Source organism: Thunnus thynnus, chromosome 19 (genome assembly GCF_963924715.1).
Source record: "Thunnus thynnus chromosome 19, fThuThy2.1, whole genome shotgun sequence".
Lineage (NCBI taxonomy): Eukaryota > Metazoa > Chordata > Actinopteri > Scombriformes > Scombridae > Thunnus > Thunnus thynnus.
Window position 1 is genome coordinate 20,016,592 of NC_089535.1, and position 18,634 is coordinate 20,035,225.

At 37.9% G+C, this 18,634-nt stretch overlaps 1 protein-coding gene across 2 annotated transcripts; it reads left to right on the forward strand.

The window, feature by feature from the left end:
• The first annotated feature begins 2,804 nt into the window (after positions 1-2,804).
• Positions 2,805-15,909, forward strand: slc26a1 (solute carrier family 26 member 1). 2 transcript variants are annotated; one of them, XM_067574450.1, is made up of 8 exons: positions 2,805-2,924; positions 10,336-10,813; positions 11,117-11,323; positions 12,186-12,432; positions 12,889-13,120; positions 13,546-13,729; positions 14,340-14,627; positions 14,917-15,909. In XM_067574450.1, the coding sequence occupies exons 1-8, from the start codon at positions 2,851-2,853 to the stop codon at positions 15,496-15,498; spliced, it is 2,292 nt and encodes a 763-aa protein (XP_067430551.1). In that variant the 5' UTR covers positions 2,805-2,850; the 3' UTR covers positions 15,499-15,909. The 2 variants fall into 2 exon arrangements, with proteins under 2 accessions (XP_067430551.1, XP_067430552.1); XM_067574451.1 differs by lacking the exon at positions 2,805-2,924 and adding an exon at positions 5,034-5,197.
• The last annotated feature ends 2,725 nt before the right edge of the window (positions 15,910-18,634 follow it).

The window sequence follows — 18,634 nt, forward strand, 5'->3', positions numbered from 1 at the left end:
TTCGCAATTTCACAGTTCAAGTTAGGTTTGGGTTGCAATTAAGATATTATGACATGATCAATAAAGGTCACAGGTTGTGTCTGAAAATGAAAATGTGTGATTTCCTGTAGTAGATTTTTTTTCCCCTCGCTGTTTTGGTTCTATTATTTAACCATCATGAAGCACAATGGAAAGACAGAGGTGTATGGCACCGGTGAGTATGACTCATGTGTGAAGTGTGCTCTACTGAGTCAACAGAATGCCTTTTTAACCTTCTTCTAAGACTCAAACTGAGTCTTTAACTTTCAGTGAGCAAAGACTCAACGGCAGGTATTTCATGTGCGTGACTTTTCCTTTGTTACAGCTAATCCTCCTTAAACATTTACATTCCTGACAGGTAAGCCATTGACTCTCAACTCAAGGAGTTAATAAGTAGAAGAGGGGCCCCTTGAATAAACTCTTGTGCACTGTGTTCTTGTAATCCTTGAGGAGGATGATGTCACGGTGTTATATTAGGACACAACTTTGGATTTCAAAGTTCCTATCTGTGCTTAGAGAAGGTCAGACACATTAGTTTTCCCAACATACGAAGCCAAGACCTGAAGGATAATTTTCTTTAATAGCTCAACACCTGTGAAACACACAGACAGGCCTACTTGAAATGTGAAATGTCACTATGCAAGGTGCAAGGTGTTGCCTCACCAGCTGCATCTGTGAACCCTTTTCTCTTATATCTGATAACAACATTTTTCTACAGTCACATGAGAAGGATGTTTTTTGTTTCTTGGTTGGAATCCATTGCAGAAAAATGACTTTTTTGTGCAAGACACAAATTTTAAAACCAAAGCACCAAAGACGCATTATCAAATGGCCTTACTCCAAATTACATCAAGGACTTATTGACCCCCTATGTGCCTGGCCGTTCACTTAGATTGGTGGATGGGGCTCTGCTGGTTATTCCTAGGTCTCAGCTAGTGACCAAAGGTGACTGGGCCTTTGCTGTTAGAACACGCAAACTGTGGAACAGTCTGCCTATAGAGATCAGACAGCCAACATATTTAGTGTCTCTTAAATCTCTTCTTAAAACAGCGATACAACAATATGTTGCTGTTTTATTATCTGGAAAGCTTTTATGAATGTTTGATATGTCGCTGTTTTATTATCCCACTTCTGAGAGTCTATATCTTTGTGTAAATTCATTTTATTCCCCTCTGTTTTATGATGTTTGTTTTTCTTTTGTTTTTAAATTGCTGTTTTTTAATTTTGTTTATTATTATATTAAGTTTATTATTATAATATTATTGTGTAGTATTATTGTATAATTTGTTGTTGCTGTACCTTTGAAATACTGTATCATATCCTATTATCTTATAAAGTAAGAGATATGATGTCGTTATCACGCTTGATTGAAAGCATTGCACCAGTCACTTTAAACCCTTGACCTTTCTCTTTGACTCCATCATATTCACACCCTATTGATCAATTCTGGCTGTGAATTTGCTAAATTGCTTCACACTAGATTTGTTTGAATTCTGCCTGCCTGAGTTCAACTCTTTAGGAAAATCAACACTCTGAATATCATTTTTAAAATGTGCCCAAAGTTTACTAGACACTGACCAAAAATAAAGATATGCACAATATTACAGAGACAGTGTCAGCATGTTAAAAAAGACAGTTATAAGGAGAGTTTAAGTGCTTTTGTGTACTATGTAAACTTAATGTATTTAAATAAACCAGTAAAGCCTGTTCTATGTAACAGTAATGGTTACCTGTGCATGTGCAAAATAAATAGATAAATGAACAGATAAATAAATCTGTTTACAAAAATAAACAGACATCAGGCTACAGTTAAACTGATAAAACGATATATATACAGTTAACGTTATTCAGTGTTATTGTTGGGGGGGGGGGGGGGTCTGGAGCTTTATGCATTACAGTTATGCATTACGTTGATGAAAACAAGTCACACAAGTTCTAGATGAGAGCCAATCAGCTTCTTATATGTTAATATTTGAATTGCAGTGTTTGCTTAATACACAAACCAGTAGCATTGTTCAGAGCTGTTTTACCTGCCAAAAAGTTGTGTTTGTTTAAGCTGGAGTTGGAAGTGCTCCATGTTTACCACTCATCAAGTCCTCTAAAGGTAAAACAGTGTCACTCTTTTAAGTGATAAGCTTAAGTCCATCAAAACTGAACATGTAAACAAAACACCACGTTTAATTTTGATGGACTTGCGTAGGTGGAGCTCTTCTCTATCTTTGTTGATATGAATATTCAAACCCTCTCCTGTCAACCACTCCAACATCAGGAGGGAGAAAGCATCTTTGAGTACTATTAATGTGTCGCTTTTTGTGTTTTATGATACCCCACTATGTAAACAGATATAACAATATATTACTGAGACATTATGGATACCTCTAAATGCATCAATTCCTGTGCACAAGTAGATTTTCAAGGGAAGGGTCTGAACACACTCCTGATCAAAGCTTTTATTAAACAGATATGTGCAGTTTTTTGTTAAGAAACATCCTTTTGACCCACTATTACCATCAATTAATCATGAAACATATACATATTCATCTCTTTTTGTACATATTAATCTTTTTTCTTTTTTTTTACTTAAACTGAGCGGATGTCATCTATACACACACGCATCAGCAGGGGCTTAATCACCATGGTAACCATCATCCACAGCCCTCCCTCCTGCATCTCGCTCCCCTCCCCCTGCACTCGGCTCCAGTCAGCGTGCAGGGAGAGGGGGGGGGGAGTGCCACTCCCATCATGCTTTGCAAAAGGAAGCAGGAAGAAGCCTGAAGCAGTCACTGAGCAGCAGAGTAGACGTTGGTATACAGGAAAACAGACTGATGTTGGATGAGGAGGCACCAGTCAGGGAGGTATGGCCAATGTTGCCTCCAGGACTCATTCAAGCGGCTCCTTCTCTCTGGGTGAGTCTTCTCTTATCTGACTTGTTTCTTACAATAGAAAAGAAAAGCAGAAATGACATCCTGATATCATAATAGACGGGTGATGCAGCTCGTAGACGGTGGAGCAGACATGCAGACAGATGGATGCTGCCGGTGGATTTAAAGGGGCAGTGCAGTAATCCCCTCAGACGGGATGGGATGAGAGGTTTTTGCAGTATGGTGAGGGGTCAACAAAGATGACAAGACAGGCAGAAACTCCTAACATCTTGTGACTGTTGTTTGCAAGCTTTTTGTCAGCAAGAGGTCTTGTTGTGGTCTTGTTTCAGGCTTGTTGCGCAGGGATGTGGTCATGTTACAGAACCAAACACACACACAAACACACACACATACACACACACACACACACATACCAAAAACAGACACACAAACCTCTACATTGATGTTTCTGTGGTGTGCTACAAATTTGACTCCAGTCCTCATTGTGACGGAAGTAAACGTCTTTACACCAACACTGACAATGATGCCATTCAGTCGTGGATATAATGCAGACAGGAATACACCCACCCATGCATACACACAGACCTACTTTTGTCTCAGACACTAAATTCGAGCCCCAATTATCACTGTTTGAGAGATGTTTTATGACCAATTTTATTTAATTCTGAAACTCTTATTTTGTTATTAGAGATAAACAAATTATTAGTTTTGTTGATGTCATGTTCACATTTACTTTATCCCCACACACATTACAAGTGTTTATCTTTTAAATGTTACGTATAAACCCTGAATTACAACAGCGGCAGATACAAAAATATACCATAAAATAACAAAATATAACAGATGACATTTTTGGTTTCCTGCCCGGTCATAAGTGACCGTACACACCATGTCCCCAACAAGGCCTAAAACCAAAGTGTGTCAGAAAGATTCCACACACACCCATATGCTGAAAGGACAGGACAAACAGTACCAGTGTTCATGTACATTTATCCCACTTACTACAAACTGTGCAAAGCTTGTATTGCTGCCAAGTTTAGACTGTAGATTGTTTTCCTACACCAAGCAGTCATTGCAGTTCTTTATTTTTTATGAAGCACAAAAATAAACATGCTGAGACTTGTTTGAAGCTACCTTGAAGCAGATAATCCCCAGTGGACATCACTGATGCCTTTATTTTTGTCAGTGTTGTGCAATTCTTGTGTGGTAATATTAGATTAGGCAGACTTTTTAAATCAGTCTGAACTTGCAACTGCATTATTTTGCAATGATAACTTCACTGTGACCATGAGAACTGCACAAGTTTTTGATTGATTTTCATACAAGAGAAAAATTATTAGTCAGGAAAACTTGCAAAACCCAAATTCCTACGTATGTAATGCTCTGCAAAATGGTTAGCAGTTATATAAAACAGAAAGTAAGATTTAGCTAGGTTATCATTATAATCATCAACAAATTGTGCTAGTATGAGAATACAACAAAAAGTAATTGAATTACTTTTATTTATGTTAAAACTTACTGTGCAGGTCACATTTTAATACATGCATGCTTAACCTACATGATAAATAAGATATAATCTAACATATAGATGTAGAACAGGATCATAACATTAAAGAAAACAACAATTTTGCTTATGTGTTATTTTTAACCTGCATGTGTGTTAGGTTTCATTGAACCCGGCAGGTACACAACATTGTTTGTTCCACTTTTTAAACACACACAATGCTTAACCCATTTGACATGAGTGTACTTAAGAGAAAATACAGTTATAGGTTGTTTCCCATGCAGGTCATACTGTTGCACCTCAGGTGAGCCTTATCTCATGTTTGCTGTGTAATTCATGCTGTCTGTAGGATGTATTTAAACAGTATGCTGACATACGAGTCTGTGCTCATTTTCACTTTGCAAACACAGCAGGACAGATAAACACTGTGATCCAGTAAAAAATTGACTTGATTTAACCTGTTGCCCAGAACTGCCCTCTTCACACCCACAAATTTACTTTTCAGTTAATGCAAATGATGACAAGACCCACCCACTCTCAGTGATCAAGCCAATAGGGAACAGTTTGAGGGTGAGCAAAGGGCTGCTCTTATCTCACTATTTATCCAGCAGAGATCACACTCACATCTCCTGCTGTGGGACATCAGAGAGAGAGAGAGAGAGAGAGACATAGAGAGCAGAAAAGAGAGAGAGCGACACAGGCAGAAAGTGAGAAGAAGTTTAGACAGTCAGCAGACAGCTGGTTTAAATACGACACATCAGACCTCTGGTCTTGTTTGGCAGTGACTCTGCAGGTGAGTACATAATCATAACTTTACTAACTGGAACAGCATGTTCTTAAAATTTGGATTTTGGAAGCAGAGGAGCTTTAGATGTGCAAGAAATGATGCTTTCAATATTTGTTTTTTTTTTCAATTCCATCCGGAAATTTAGGAAAGCATCTGGATAATAGCTCTGTAATATCGCCAGAGGTGGGAAATAATTAGTGATGCTATGTTGCTTCTGAGTCAGCACAGTTTTAATTATCTGATAACCTGCAAGTGAAATGATGTGCACATACAGTATACACATTGTTTCAAAAGTAATTTAAAGAATATATTTGAATGTCAGGTAAGTCTTTTAATGAAATATTTGGAATCGTATCTACAATACTGATTCTCCTTTGCATGAGTGTTATATTAACAATTTCTGGACAGGAATTCCCTCTTACAATTCGAAAGAGGTGTTGCCTGGTCCACCTGAGACCTTTCACAATGAAGAACATGGAACTAAGTAACTATTTCTCATAGTATGGTCTTCCAAAGAGCAACTTCTGTCTATGTAAATCATTTTCAACGTTTTCAAATTAGTCACTTGACTAGCTCTGCGAGTCCAGTTAAACTTGGAGATTCTGATAATGATTTGCATCTTCTCAAAACCAACCTGTTATCTAAATCATTGTCGCCTGCAAAGCAAAGTTGATGTTGGAAGAATCAGGCTCTTGTTGACTGCTGTACAAATTTAGTAGCCTTTTCTTTCATCATGGAGTGGTGAAACTATTACTGTTCACAGTTACATCATGTTGTGTCTTTATTAGTGTGTTTTACAACTGAAACTCTACTGGGGACAATAGACTGTTTCAGTAGTGTAGCATTTATTGAACACTCTGCATGTGAATGAGTCACAAATTTAGTCATAAAATCATCAAGGCACTTAAATACTGTATGTTTCAGGATTAAAAAAATTTAATTATATATATTTTGATAGTTTTGATTTTTACATATCTGCGAATCCCTATAAAACACAATAATTTTCCTGTTAATTGTCCTTTATAGACATTGTCACCGCAGGGATAAATTTGACAAAATCAAGGAAAATTACTGATTCTGATGCAGTGATCTGGGGAAAAAAAGATTCTGTTGATGTGACATTGAAGACCTTAAATTACTTGATGTAAATTGGTGAAAAAAATACATGAAATATCAGCTAGATGTTGTCTCGAAAGCTCAGTATCAGTCACTCATCTACCTTCTGTCATTTTGCTGTGATGTCAGTATCCTAATAAGTTATTTCCACCTCTTCTAGACTTTTAACGACTAGTTGGAAAAGACTTCAATATACATGACAGGCGAGCTCCACCCTCAAAGCAAGCTTTCAGGTCATTTCTAAGCACTGGCGGGGCGCTTTTATACCACATGATTAAAGGCGGAGCGGATTGATTTGAAACAGTCACAGCAACAGATTTAATCAATTGTTTTCAGCGCTGATGAAGGTTGACACTGAAGTAAATTTAATCTTTTGCTTCCAAGAGGTCCTCAGTGTGACTCCTCTCATGCTCAGCAATTTATCAGGTGTCTGTGTTTCTCCACTCGAAAGAAAACCTTGTTTCATTGGACAGTTTTTATCTGTTGGCGGGACTGTTCAACACAAATGCGAGATAGTTCTTGCTCTCTTTTTGTAAGATGTTTTTCCTTTTTATGTGTTGAGCCTCAAAGCTATATAGGCTCATAATTTGTCTCCTTCATCTTCTATCTGTTAAAGACATCAGGAGACATTCATGTAAACACAAACCAGGCTCTGTATTAGTTTGTTTTAAGGGGACATTTTCATGCAAAAGTAACATTTATTGTTCTGCAAAGTAATGCTACTAAGAAGCATCGTCAGTGCATAACTAGTAATATTTCTGTCTCAAGAAGTGTAAATAAACTTAAATATGGTTGTTATGTTCATGTAAATAATCATATAATCATAATAATAATATTTATCTGCTCATTATCCCTCTGCCATATCAGTCTGTGAGAGTTGCCAGCGCTGCCACAGGAAGTCTAAATCACAGCACATACCAGTGTTGTGGTGATGGAAGATGCAGATTACACGTCATTTGTGTTTTAGGGTTTCTTTGACAGGGTTATCTCAGCTGAAAACAACTACTGTAACCTTGTGAGAAAGGCTTTCTGTGAACCCTGTGATAACATGCGTCATTCATGAGTGTCATAAATATGTTTCATGAAGTGTAATCTAAACAGGTAGTGTCAGTTATGGCTTTTAAAGCCCAATTGCTGTAATTTCCTGTGGAAACCCATTAAAACATAATTTAGACCATCATGTAATGCTACAAACGTAGGATACATCACAGCCCTATAATTTAATCTACAGAAAAAAAAATCTTGGCTACTTTAAAGCAGCTATAATTTATGTTTTTTTATATTAACAATGTATCAAATGTCAATGTGTAATGTCAGAGGTGTCATTTGTAGTGATGAATCTACAGAGAAGTATCACCCGACTCTGCAGTTCCCTTCGGCTTTGCGGAGCTTTAATGAGTTTCAGTTCATCATTTAGCTGCAACTTTACTGTTCCAGTTCACTATCACCGCTCTCATAGTATTCAGCCACAGTGGGCAGCTGTGTTCAGGGAAAAAAAACCCTCTAAAAACAACCATTGTACACTACCTTCTCAGCACTAAACGGCAAACAGACACAATTAGCTGTAGACTAGCTGGTAGTGAAGCATTTAGCAGCTAAAGAGCCAGATATTTCCCACAGGAGTTGATAGTATTGAGATTTTATGTCAATTAATTTTGACAATTTCCGTATGCAAAGATAAGTAATTAATAGCAGAGCACATTTTGAGAGAAGTTGCAATGGCCACTTACTGTACTTGCAAAGTAACAATGCCAAGAGTCCTATGCCATGCTAGTGGCTCTGTGAGGCTGTATGTAGGCACCGCAGTGCTTTGAGCTAAATGTGGTTTATGACCAAATTTCTGTAAAACCAACGACATTCCCATCAGCCTCAGCTGTACTTTGTTTTGTGTTAATAAGCAAATGTTAGCATGCTAACATGTTAAACTAAAATGGTAAAAATGATATCTGCTATATATTAGCATGTTAGCACACTGTCATGGTGGTGTGAGAGGAAAAGTCAGGGGAACACCAAAGTCATTAGGATTTATCATCTGGGAACCATGAATATTTGTGTAAAATGTTGTTCTTATCTATTAAGTAGATTTTTATATAATTCTTAACATAAATGAAAACTTTGACCTGCTGGTGGCACTAGATGGAAATCTATTCTCTGGGAATTATGAATTTTTATACAAAATTTCATGGTAATCAATCCAATAGTTGTTAAGTGGTGGAGTAGCGTTGCCATTCCTACAGCCCCGCTGCTAGTGTGGCTAAAATGTTGCAAAGTCAGCATGCTTTTCCATTTTTAGAGATTTCTCTTTCCTGTAAGCAGCACTAACATTACTAAGGTCTATACATGGACATTTTCTTAGCTCTCCAATCGCTCTGGCATGCCTTTATAATGACCTTGTCCTTTCTCAACCTCAGCCCACATATCAGACCACTATATAAACACATTGGTATAGATAACCAACAAGAGGTGCTGCACACAGTCAATATTATGAATGGTGCAAATATCAATACATGAAATATCAGTTCAGGTGAAGGACTGACTTGAGAACTTAAAAGACAAAAGAATCTGAGGCATTCATCTTTTAAACCAGAGCTAACTGAATTTTTAAGGACATGGCTGATAAACCTTTTAGCGCACTAACTTTATAGTCTGTATCTCTTATCTATACTGTATTCAAATCTGCGTATATGATGAAATTTGTATGAGACAGGCCATAATCATGAGCCAAGCCCAAATGGCCTAACAATTATAAAAAATGTACATTTACAGCATAGATGATTGCAGTGGATTATATTCCTACGAGTAGCAGGATCTGTTCCAAATTGTCTTAGTCACTGACTAACCGGTGTTCTGTGAAAAGGAGCTAATTAACCCCAGGCCAACTCTTAGTCCTTTACCAAGAAAGACTGCACATCCTTCATTGTTGCATAACCGTTCATTGAAGTTTAACACAATGGTTGTGTTGTGTTTTATTTGTACATTGAGTTAGATAGCCATTCACCGTACCACTCCTTTATTCTGTAATCCTTATCATTCACTGATTCAAGAATGAGTTACTAAGCAACCAATGGTCTGTGTAAAGGAGATCACAATATCTCATCATAAAGCAAAGAGTCCGTTAAAGTCAGCAAAATTTATTTTTCACTAGATCTGTGAGGAATCCATAAAAGATTGAACTGTAAATTTTGACCCTGTATTTTCAGTGGGAAGGTTGACCTTTTTTCACTTTTTGTGCTAGAATTTTTAACAGAATTCGGTCAACCTGTAGACCTGCCAGGTTAGACACTTAAATTCAAATTTAAGTAATTTTAGTTAGGCAGAAAAATAGTTTAACGGTCCACTGTGGAGTTTTTGAAAACTAGTAGCGCTATGAAGCAATATTTGTAGGAGTGGGTCTCCATTTTGTTTGTCTTGTACGAGGATGCACATTCTCATGCAAGCAGATGGGTGACCCGATACACATTGCTGCCCACGGTTTTGCACTATTTCATTGATCCAACAGTTGGTGGTGGTAACGCTCAAAGAAGCATTGCAATACACACTTGCAAAGGCAGGGAAGAAGAAGACTGCAAGCTAGTGAACATGGATGTAAACAATGTAGAATTGAAAATATTTATTGGTTTTCAAAGTGATATTCAAAGTTTAAGGAAGGAAATACATTCAACACATTTGTTAGATCTAAAGGATGCACACAATGCCTTTTGATAAGAAACACTGAATGTAAACATAACTTTTGTTTGTTTACAAAAAACACTTTACAGTACCTTTAATGTGGACAGTCAAGACTTAATTTATTCTGCTATTTTACACTTTCATGTTAGCATCAGTCTCTTCATAGCCATACAGTAGCCAGTTTCCATAGCCGATTTCGAATAGACCACCGTTAACATAAGTGTCAAAGTGACTTTACTATACAGTATCTTATCTATTGACTGAAATCATCTCCACTGATATTCACTGTATGCATCTGTCTGTCACTGTGTGTCTCCCTCTCCCCTTTCCCACTTTATTTCCCCTTTATGATGACCAAGGAGCACAGCTGACCATCTTATCCTCCACCCCTCCCTCTTCATATCACCGTGCTGCTTCCTCCTCCTTCCTGAGACCATGGAGGAGGTCACCAAGGTTACAGAAACCACCCCGCAACCTCTCCTGGAACGGCGGGTTCGCCAGCGACAGCCCACAGTATCAGTCCTCAAATCCAAGCTGAAGCAGAGCGTGACTTGCTCTGCGCCCAGAGTCCGATCCACCCTGACTGGGTTCTTCCCTGTGGTGCGCTGGCTACCTAAATACAAGCTCAGAGAGTATGTCTGGGGTGATGTGATGTCTGGAGTCATCGTGGGTATCATCTTGGTACCGCAGGCCATAGCCTACTGCCTGCTGGCTGGAGTCGAGCCCATCTATGGCTTATACACCTCATTTTACGCCAACATCATCTACTTCATCATGGGGACGTCCAGGCATGTTTCTGTGGGGATCTTTAGCCTCATGAGCCTCATGGTTGGACAGGTAATGAATGAATCATAAGTTGGAAATGAAATACTCAAGTCCAAGCAGATCAGTGTCTTTTATTCTGGTAAATAAAAAATAACAGTTTAAATAAAAAAAACATTTTATTTATAATTTATAAAGATTTATTAAATGTATCATTAATGATTATTATAAAATGAGAATTACGCATTATTAACCATGCATAAGACAAGAGGATAAACAAAGAAAAAGTATATTTTTAAAACAGTTTTAACCAGTAATACTTTATAACAACCTGGAGCTCTGTAATTCTTAGGTTTTACTATTTCTGCGTACCTGCAGGTGGTGGATAGGGAGGTGTTCCTGGCTGGTTTTGACCTCAGTGAAGATGTGTCAGCTTCTGGTCCTGATGTGTTAAATGGTTCATTGGGCATCAACCTCACAGAAGGTAAACTGCATAGTGTGGAGCTAATGGGCCTGCAGTGCGGGAAGGAGTGTTACGCCATCAGCATCGCTGCTGCCATTACATTCTTGGCTGGTATCTATCAGGTAAAGGAACAGTTGCTACTGGACAACTTTATATTTGAATGAATGTGATGCTGTTAAATTGATAGACGAATTTGATAGTTATTGATGGTTCAATTATTAGTCAAGTTCTCAGATTTCTGGCTACCTAAACTCACTTTCCAGTTGCCACCAATGCACCTGAAACCAGACTCAGCCAGTATCAGCCAACTGCAGTGAAAGAAAAGTCAGCCAAAGCAGTTTATGATGAAGCCTTACCGCTACAGTTTCTGTGGTACAGCAGGATGAAGATGATGATGATTGCATGATAAAGTCATGAAAACATGTCTCCCCAGAGTTACATATTTGGCTCTATGAGGTTGCACATACAGCAGGCACAGTAATTCAGTGAGCTAAATGCTAATGTCAGCATGCTAACATGCTCATAATGGCAATACTAGCAGATAATTACCATGATCACTATCTTAGTATAGTGTGTTAGCACGCTGACATTTGCTAAATTAGCACTTAACACAAGGTAAAGGTTGTGCTGATGGGTAGGCTATTACTTATTGGACAAAGTGAAATTTTTAACTGATGATGGCACTAGATGAAAAGGAGGGGATCACCAAAAATATTACAATTCATTGTATGGGAACATGAATATCTGTACCAAATGTCATGGCAATCCATCCAATAATTATTGAGACATTTCATTCTGAATCAAAAATGTCGATTAGCTGGTGGCAGTAGAAGAAAAGAATGTCTGTACAAAACTTTATGCCAATCTGTTAGATGTTGAGATTATTTAATTTGATAAGTGACTCACTTTTTCATCCATCTTCTCCCTCCCTTCTTCACCCTCTTCCTCTCCCTGCCCTCCTCTGCCTCCCAATTTCCTCACCAGGTCATGATGGCCCTGTTTCAGCTAGGCTTCGTCTCTGTGTACCTTTCATCTCCCATGCTGGATGGTTTTGCCACGGGAGCCTCTTTCACCATCCTGACCGTGCAGGCTAAATACTTGCTGGGTCTAAAGATTCCTCGTCACCAGGGCTATGGCACAGTTGTTGTCACCTGGTTCAACATCTTCGCCAACATTCAAAATACCAACTTTTGTGACCTCATCACTAGCACTATCTGTATCTCTGTTTTAGGTAAATAAGATAAGATAATAAGATAAGATATACTTTATTGTACCTGAGGGGAAATTTGACTTGGGCAATAGTGCTACATACAGCTGCAATCAACCCTTAATACAATATGTAACCAACAAACAGTACAGTGGTACATCAAAGACACAATAATAATTTATATACAACAAAAGAGAAAAGATATGTAAAATATTGCACATGGCCAGAGAGGTAAAAGATATAAATACCTAAACATTATGAAATGAAATGAGGAATGAAATCATGGAAACCATAAAACCAAAATTCATGATGCATTAATAATGGCATTTCTACTTTTGATTCCCAAATGTATTCAATTAACCATATTTATTCTATAAATACAAGACATCTGCTGTGTTTAATGATTCCCTTGAGTATGATGTACAGTATTCTGAGACAACTCTTACTTTAATATGGAATAACACTCATTTTGAATTATAGTGGCAGGGAAAGAGATCCAAGAGCGCTACAAGGATCGTCTAAAGATTCCTCTGCCAACTGAGCTGATCGTAGTGGCCGGATCTACACTGGCCAGCCATTATGGGATGCTGAACAGCCGTTACGGCTCCAGTGTTTCCGGTCATATCCCCACAGGATTCATCCCTCCCCAGGTGCCAAACTTTAGTCTGATGTCACGAGTGGCACTGGATGCCATCCCTCTAGCTGTCATTAGGTAATGTACAACCAATTTCACACTTTATTTGCTTGCTTACACATGTCTCTTATCTGGGATGTTACAGAAGCAATTTAGTCGCTGGATTACTGGGCGGCAGGAATAAATGCCCTCGTTGTCCAGACAGATCTGATCATCTTGCCAAAATACACGAAACTTCGGACACTGTCCTCCTTATTGTTTACATTTTGCAAATAAAAGCAAAGTGGATCATTTGATTGATGGTAACCACTCTTCAAATTTCATCATATATAGCTTTGTTGATACACGTGAATTTGTCCATGCAAGACAACAATTGAGTCTGATCACCCAAAATGCACATTCACATCAGCTCTGAAAAGGTCTGCACATGTTTTTATGAGGGCAAAGGTTAATTCACAATCTCAACTGATCAACAAAATGTCATCTTATCTTTATCTATCTAGTTTTGCCTTCACGGTGTCGCTATCTGAGATGTTTGCTAAGAAAAATGGCTACACAGTTCGTCCCAACCAGGAGATGCTAGCCATCGGCTTCTGTAACATCATCCCCTCCTTCTTCCACTGTTTCACCACCAGTGCAGCTCTGGCAAAAACCATGGTGAAGGACTCAACTGGTTGCCAGACACAGGTGAATTTCTAACTTTAGAAAATGGTCAAAACCATTTTTTAACTATTGGTCCAATAATTTTCTTGGTTTTGACTATTTAGACAGATGGCGTGCTTTTGAAGCATCAATGTGACCTTTTTGTTGAAACCACCTACCATTTTCTATGACGTTATGTAATTCACTATAGATCTTTGTTGCTCCCAGTTTGCAATAGACTCATGAGTTGACAACACTGTCTCATGCTTACAAAGATCTGGAGAAATGCTCTTACTACCTTTATTTGCTTAATGATTAATCATATGGTTAATATGCCAATGACAACAAATGGGAAGCACCACGAATTGTGCTTCTACAAGGTTTGTCCTGTCAAAAGCAGGTGGAAAAGGTTCTGAATGAAGCAAATACTGATTTCATATTCTTGAAGTTGCAAGTTGTAACTTCCTTTGTGCAAAAACAGTTTCTAGAAACAGCACTTAAGTCTGTCTTGAGGTCACATGCAAAGCCTCAGCATTCAGAGCAATGAAACAAAGTATTTTATCAATTCATGTTAACTTTGTAGACAGTGTTCACTAAAGTCTCTCTCTTTCATCCTGTGTTTCTGTTTTTCTTCATTTCTCTGCTCCTCCATCAGGTATCGAGTCTGATCAGCGCCCTGGTTGTCCTTCTCGTCCTCCTCTTCTTCGCACCTTTCTTCCACGCTCTCCAGAAGTGTGTTCTTGCTTGTATCATCATTGTCAGCCTTCGCGGGGCACTGAGGAAGTTCATGGACATCCCGGCTAAGTGGCGTGCCAGCCGGAATGACGCTATTGTTTGGCTGGTGGCCATGTCAGCCACAGCTCTGATCAGTGTGGAGCTGGGCCTCCTGATCGGAATCGTCTTCTCCATGATCTGCATTATCTTCAAGACCCAGAACCCTAAGGTGAGTGACTTGATGCTGATAATGGAATGAAAGCTGATACAAATGACAATATTTTGAGATTTAAAAAAAGGACATTTTGTGCTAATCCCATTTTTAAATGTGACCAAATTTTCTGAATGCCCACCATTTCATTGCTGTTAGGGTAGAAAATGTGAAAATCATGAAAATTTGCAGATTTTGCAAACCAGAACCTCCACCATATCAACCATACAGACTTGCTGATATCTAATATGTCATGAAAGGCTAACATGTTCTACTTTAGTAACCTCATCATCTCATCTGATGTAAGGTTTCTCTCCTCGGCCGGGCCAATGACACTGATCTTTATGAGGACATGGAGGAGTACAAGAACCTCATGCCACCACCTCGGGTTCAGGTTTTCCGCTTCCAGGCTCCTCTCTACTACGCCAACAAGGAGTCCTTCCTAAAATCCCTCTACAAAACTGTGGGAGTTGAACCTTTCTTGGAGATGACTAAGAGGAGAAAGGCAGAGAAGAAGGCCAAAGAGATGTCCGCGCAGCAGGCCAAGGCAAACGGGGATAAAACCAACGGAGAGGTTGTTGTAGGACTCGTTCCAAGAGAACTTGATTTCCACACGATTGTTTTAGACTGCTCTGCCATCCCTTTCATAGACTCTACAGGCATGGCCACGTTTAAGGGGCTGGTCAATGAATATAAAGAGATCGGGGTAAGCGTGCTCTTCGCCAGCTGTAACACCTCAGTTATCGATACCCTGCAGAAGGGACAGTTCTTTGGGAAGAACGACAAAGACATGAGCAGCCTACTGTTTCATACAGTTCATGCTGCAGTTCTTCATGCAAACAGTATGCCTTCAACAGCAGAGAGCAAGTCAGAAGACTCCATGGTGTAGAGCAGCTGGAAGAAGGGAATAGAGAAAATATTGTGATGTGTTCCATTTGTCCTTTCTTATGTAATCCTAAAAGGAAATTTAGGTACAGTATGCTATCTTGCCAGCTGTAACAATGCTGCATCAGGTAGCATTGAGGTTGCCTTTTAGGAAGCTTTGTTCAAGAAAATACAGGGTACCAAAAGTGTCCCATTAGGAAGAGTATCTTGAGAATTTTTGTAATGTTTTGTATTAAATACCCAAACCAGAAAAAACCTGATCTACCCAAAAAGCCTTCTTGAAAGCTGTTTAAAATTTAAAGAGCAATTCCACTACTGCAAAGAGTGTCATTTCATAAGACTGTGCTATCTATGTAGTAGAAAGCTGCATTTATTTTTATAATTTGTGCCCTACCGGAGAATAAAAGGCTGTGGCGTTCCCCCCCCCCCGGAGAGCTATTGTGGCTTATTTTTAATCACTAAATCTGAAGGTTTCACAGAGTCTGATATTAAGTGACCCTGAAGACTTTTCAGGGGGAACTGCCCATGATCTTTAGCATGAGTAACATCAGTAAATGAGGTCCAATAAATGTAAATACAGGAGGCATTTTCATATGCATTTAATCTGTACATGCTTGCTAATTTAGTGCTTTATTGCACAGTTGTTTGTATGAATGTTATTAGTCACAAATGTGTTTTCTTTCATTTACAAATTAGTTTGTGTTCAGACAATTAAAGCTGTTTATATCTGGGTTTCTCATATAACACAATATCAAAAGCAGAGCGTAATGTGATGAAAGTTGTTTCAACATCAATCCTTTAGACAAAATCCAGAATGGCTCTACTCCAGGAGTCCAGAGTCCAGACATCGAGACTATTACTTTGGACCTGAAAATCATTTCTCAAAGGAAAGTTAAACGTTTCCTGACTTACAGAGAAAGTGCTTGTGCGTGGCGGGGAGAAACACTTTATGTGTCCTCACGAGAACAGTGTGCTTTTTCAGTCTCAATCTGAAAGCAGGGTTCATTACAACATACTTGTACTCTTGCCCTGTACTCTAGTCACCTAACAGGAACAGATTTATGATCTGTTCTCATAAAAATAAAGGATTTACACATCTGAAATCTCTTCTCGGGTGCTGGATGAAAGCAAGACATCGTTTGGTGCTTCTGAAATTTATATTTTTATTGAAAAAACTGAAGGCAGCAGGTGATGCCACATATTCGATTAAATGCGTCACTGCCATTGGTTTGTTAAATCAAATATTTTGTGACTGGCAAGAATAAGAGCGGACGTCGCCTCTTTGTTAAATCACGCTTTTCTTTATGTATTGTGCAAATTGTGAAATCTAGACTGAAATAATTTAACTTTTGTTACTAATATATGTAATCTTTCAAAAAGGATGTATTTTTACTTCCATGTGAACATGTTCATGTCAAGACATGTCTCATTTGTCAATTTAAAAAATGGCCATTTTGTATTTTCATATACTTGTCATTTTTCCATGCATTAATTTAACTGGAATTGTGATAGTCATTACTGAGCATCAACTTTTTTAGAGGAAGTCTGTCTGACATTCATTTTTGACATAGTGTTGACATTCAACATCCATATATATACACTGCCTTAATGCCAACTACTTGAATTAAATTAAAGTTTTTAGTGAAAAGATCGTGTCTGTGACTGTATTATTGCCTTTAGAAAGAGACATTTATCATGGGAACACCCATTAATGACAACTGTTACTTATTTTGCTAAAAGTATATTAAAGCTGCACTAATCAATATTTTTATAATAACAAAAGATCAAATAACTATCTGTGATATGAAAAGGGTCGCTCATAGTGACCAACTATAAATTATCACCTGACTCTGCAATTCCCTTCACCTTTATGGTGCATTTTAGTGTCTTTCAGCTCATTGTTTTGGTTTTATGACCAACAACTTTACTGTTTTAGTTTCAAATGACATGAAAAATACAGCAACAATCTGTTTTTCCAGAAATAATACTAATGAAAATAATTTTAAAAAACATCTTTATAATTTGTCCATGAGCAGCAAATACAAATTTCCTTTCACCTTCATTGTACTGGGGGGTGCAGCAGAAGTCTCAGAAGCAGATATCTCTAAACATCAGCATATAAAATCAAAATATTTGCATGTTTAGATACCACACAAATGTTTTTTGGGGTTTTTTTGTGATTTGAGTGGACTGACCCTTTAAATTAAAAAAAAAAAAAAAAGCATTTAAAAATAAAACAATCAATGGCAAAAAGCAAAGACACGGCTACATTCATATATTAATTTGTAAAAGATAAGCAGGATATTGAACAGTTTTCCAGTCAACTACATTTTAAAAATGAAGTCCTCAAAATGAAAAGTTGATTGTTTCCCAAAATGATGATTAAACAGCTTTACCAGGTACCACTGTGCTGCTGTGTCAGACATTATGCTGTACACAAATATCCATTATTCCACAAGGTAATATACTCATGGCTATTATTTTCTAAGATAATAATTATACTTACTGACACTTACAGTATGTCTTGTTCTATGCTCAGTCATTCTGAATGACAGCACTGCAACAGGATTTAATGTGACATCCTCTCCCAAAAACAGGCAGACACATGCTTACACAGACTTTATGTAATTATTCATAGAATAGTTAGACATTCAAGTATATTTTAAGGGCCCTTCTTTTACTTATTAACTGTAAACATGCTAAGAGTAAGCGGTTTGTCTGGACAAAGATTGTCAATGATTAAATGTGTTTACATGTATGAGCCATGCACGTGTCACAGCTACCATTTGATCTACAGTATATACACATATTCTTACTGCAACAAAACTAGCAACAGTGAAAAACAAATAGTGGTTTACAAAATTACAATGATGTACAATGAATTCGATTAAAACGTGGGCTCGCTTTTACTTTAACTATGTACACGTGTATCTATCCCAAACCTAATTAAAAGCTTACTAAGCTCATAAAGTTTCATACCACAAGTACAAACTGACCTTTGTGACACCACCCTAAGTTTCAAAATGTTCAAATGGTATCTTTGCAACAGGTATTGCAAAATTTAACAACAATAATCATGTTGATCATATATAAACCCTTAAAGGATTTATTTTATGATGACAGTTCGTGTTTCAGAAGGC

Coding starts and splice junctions, on each gene's coding strand:
- slc26a1 (XM_067574450.1), top strand. CDS start 2,851: ATGAGGAGGCACCAGTCAGGGAGGTATGGCCAATGTTGCCTCCAGGAC. Junction 12,433..12,888: donor TATCTGTATCTCTGTTTTAG/GTAAATAAGATA, acceptor TTTGAATTATAG/TGGCAGGGAAAGAGATCCAA. Junction 13,121..13,545: donor ATCCCTCTAGCTGTCATTAG/GTAATGTACAAC, acceptor TTATCTATCTAG/TTTTGCCTTCACGGTGTCGC.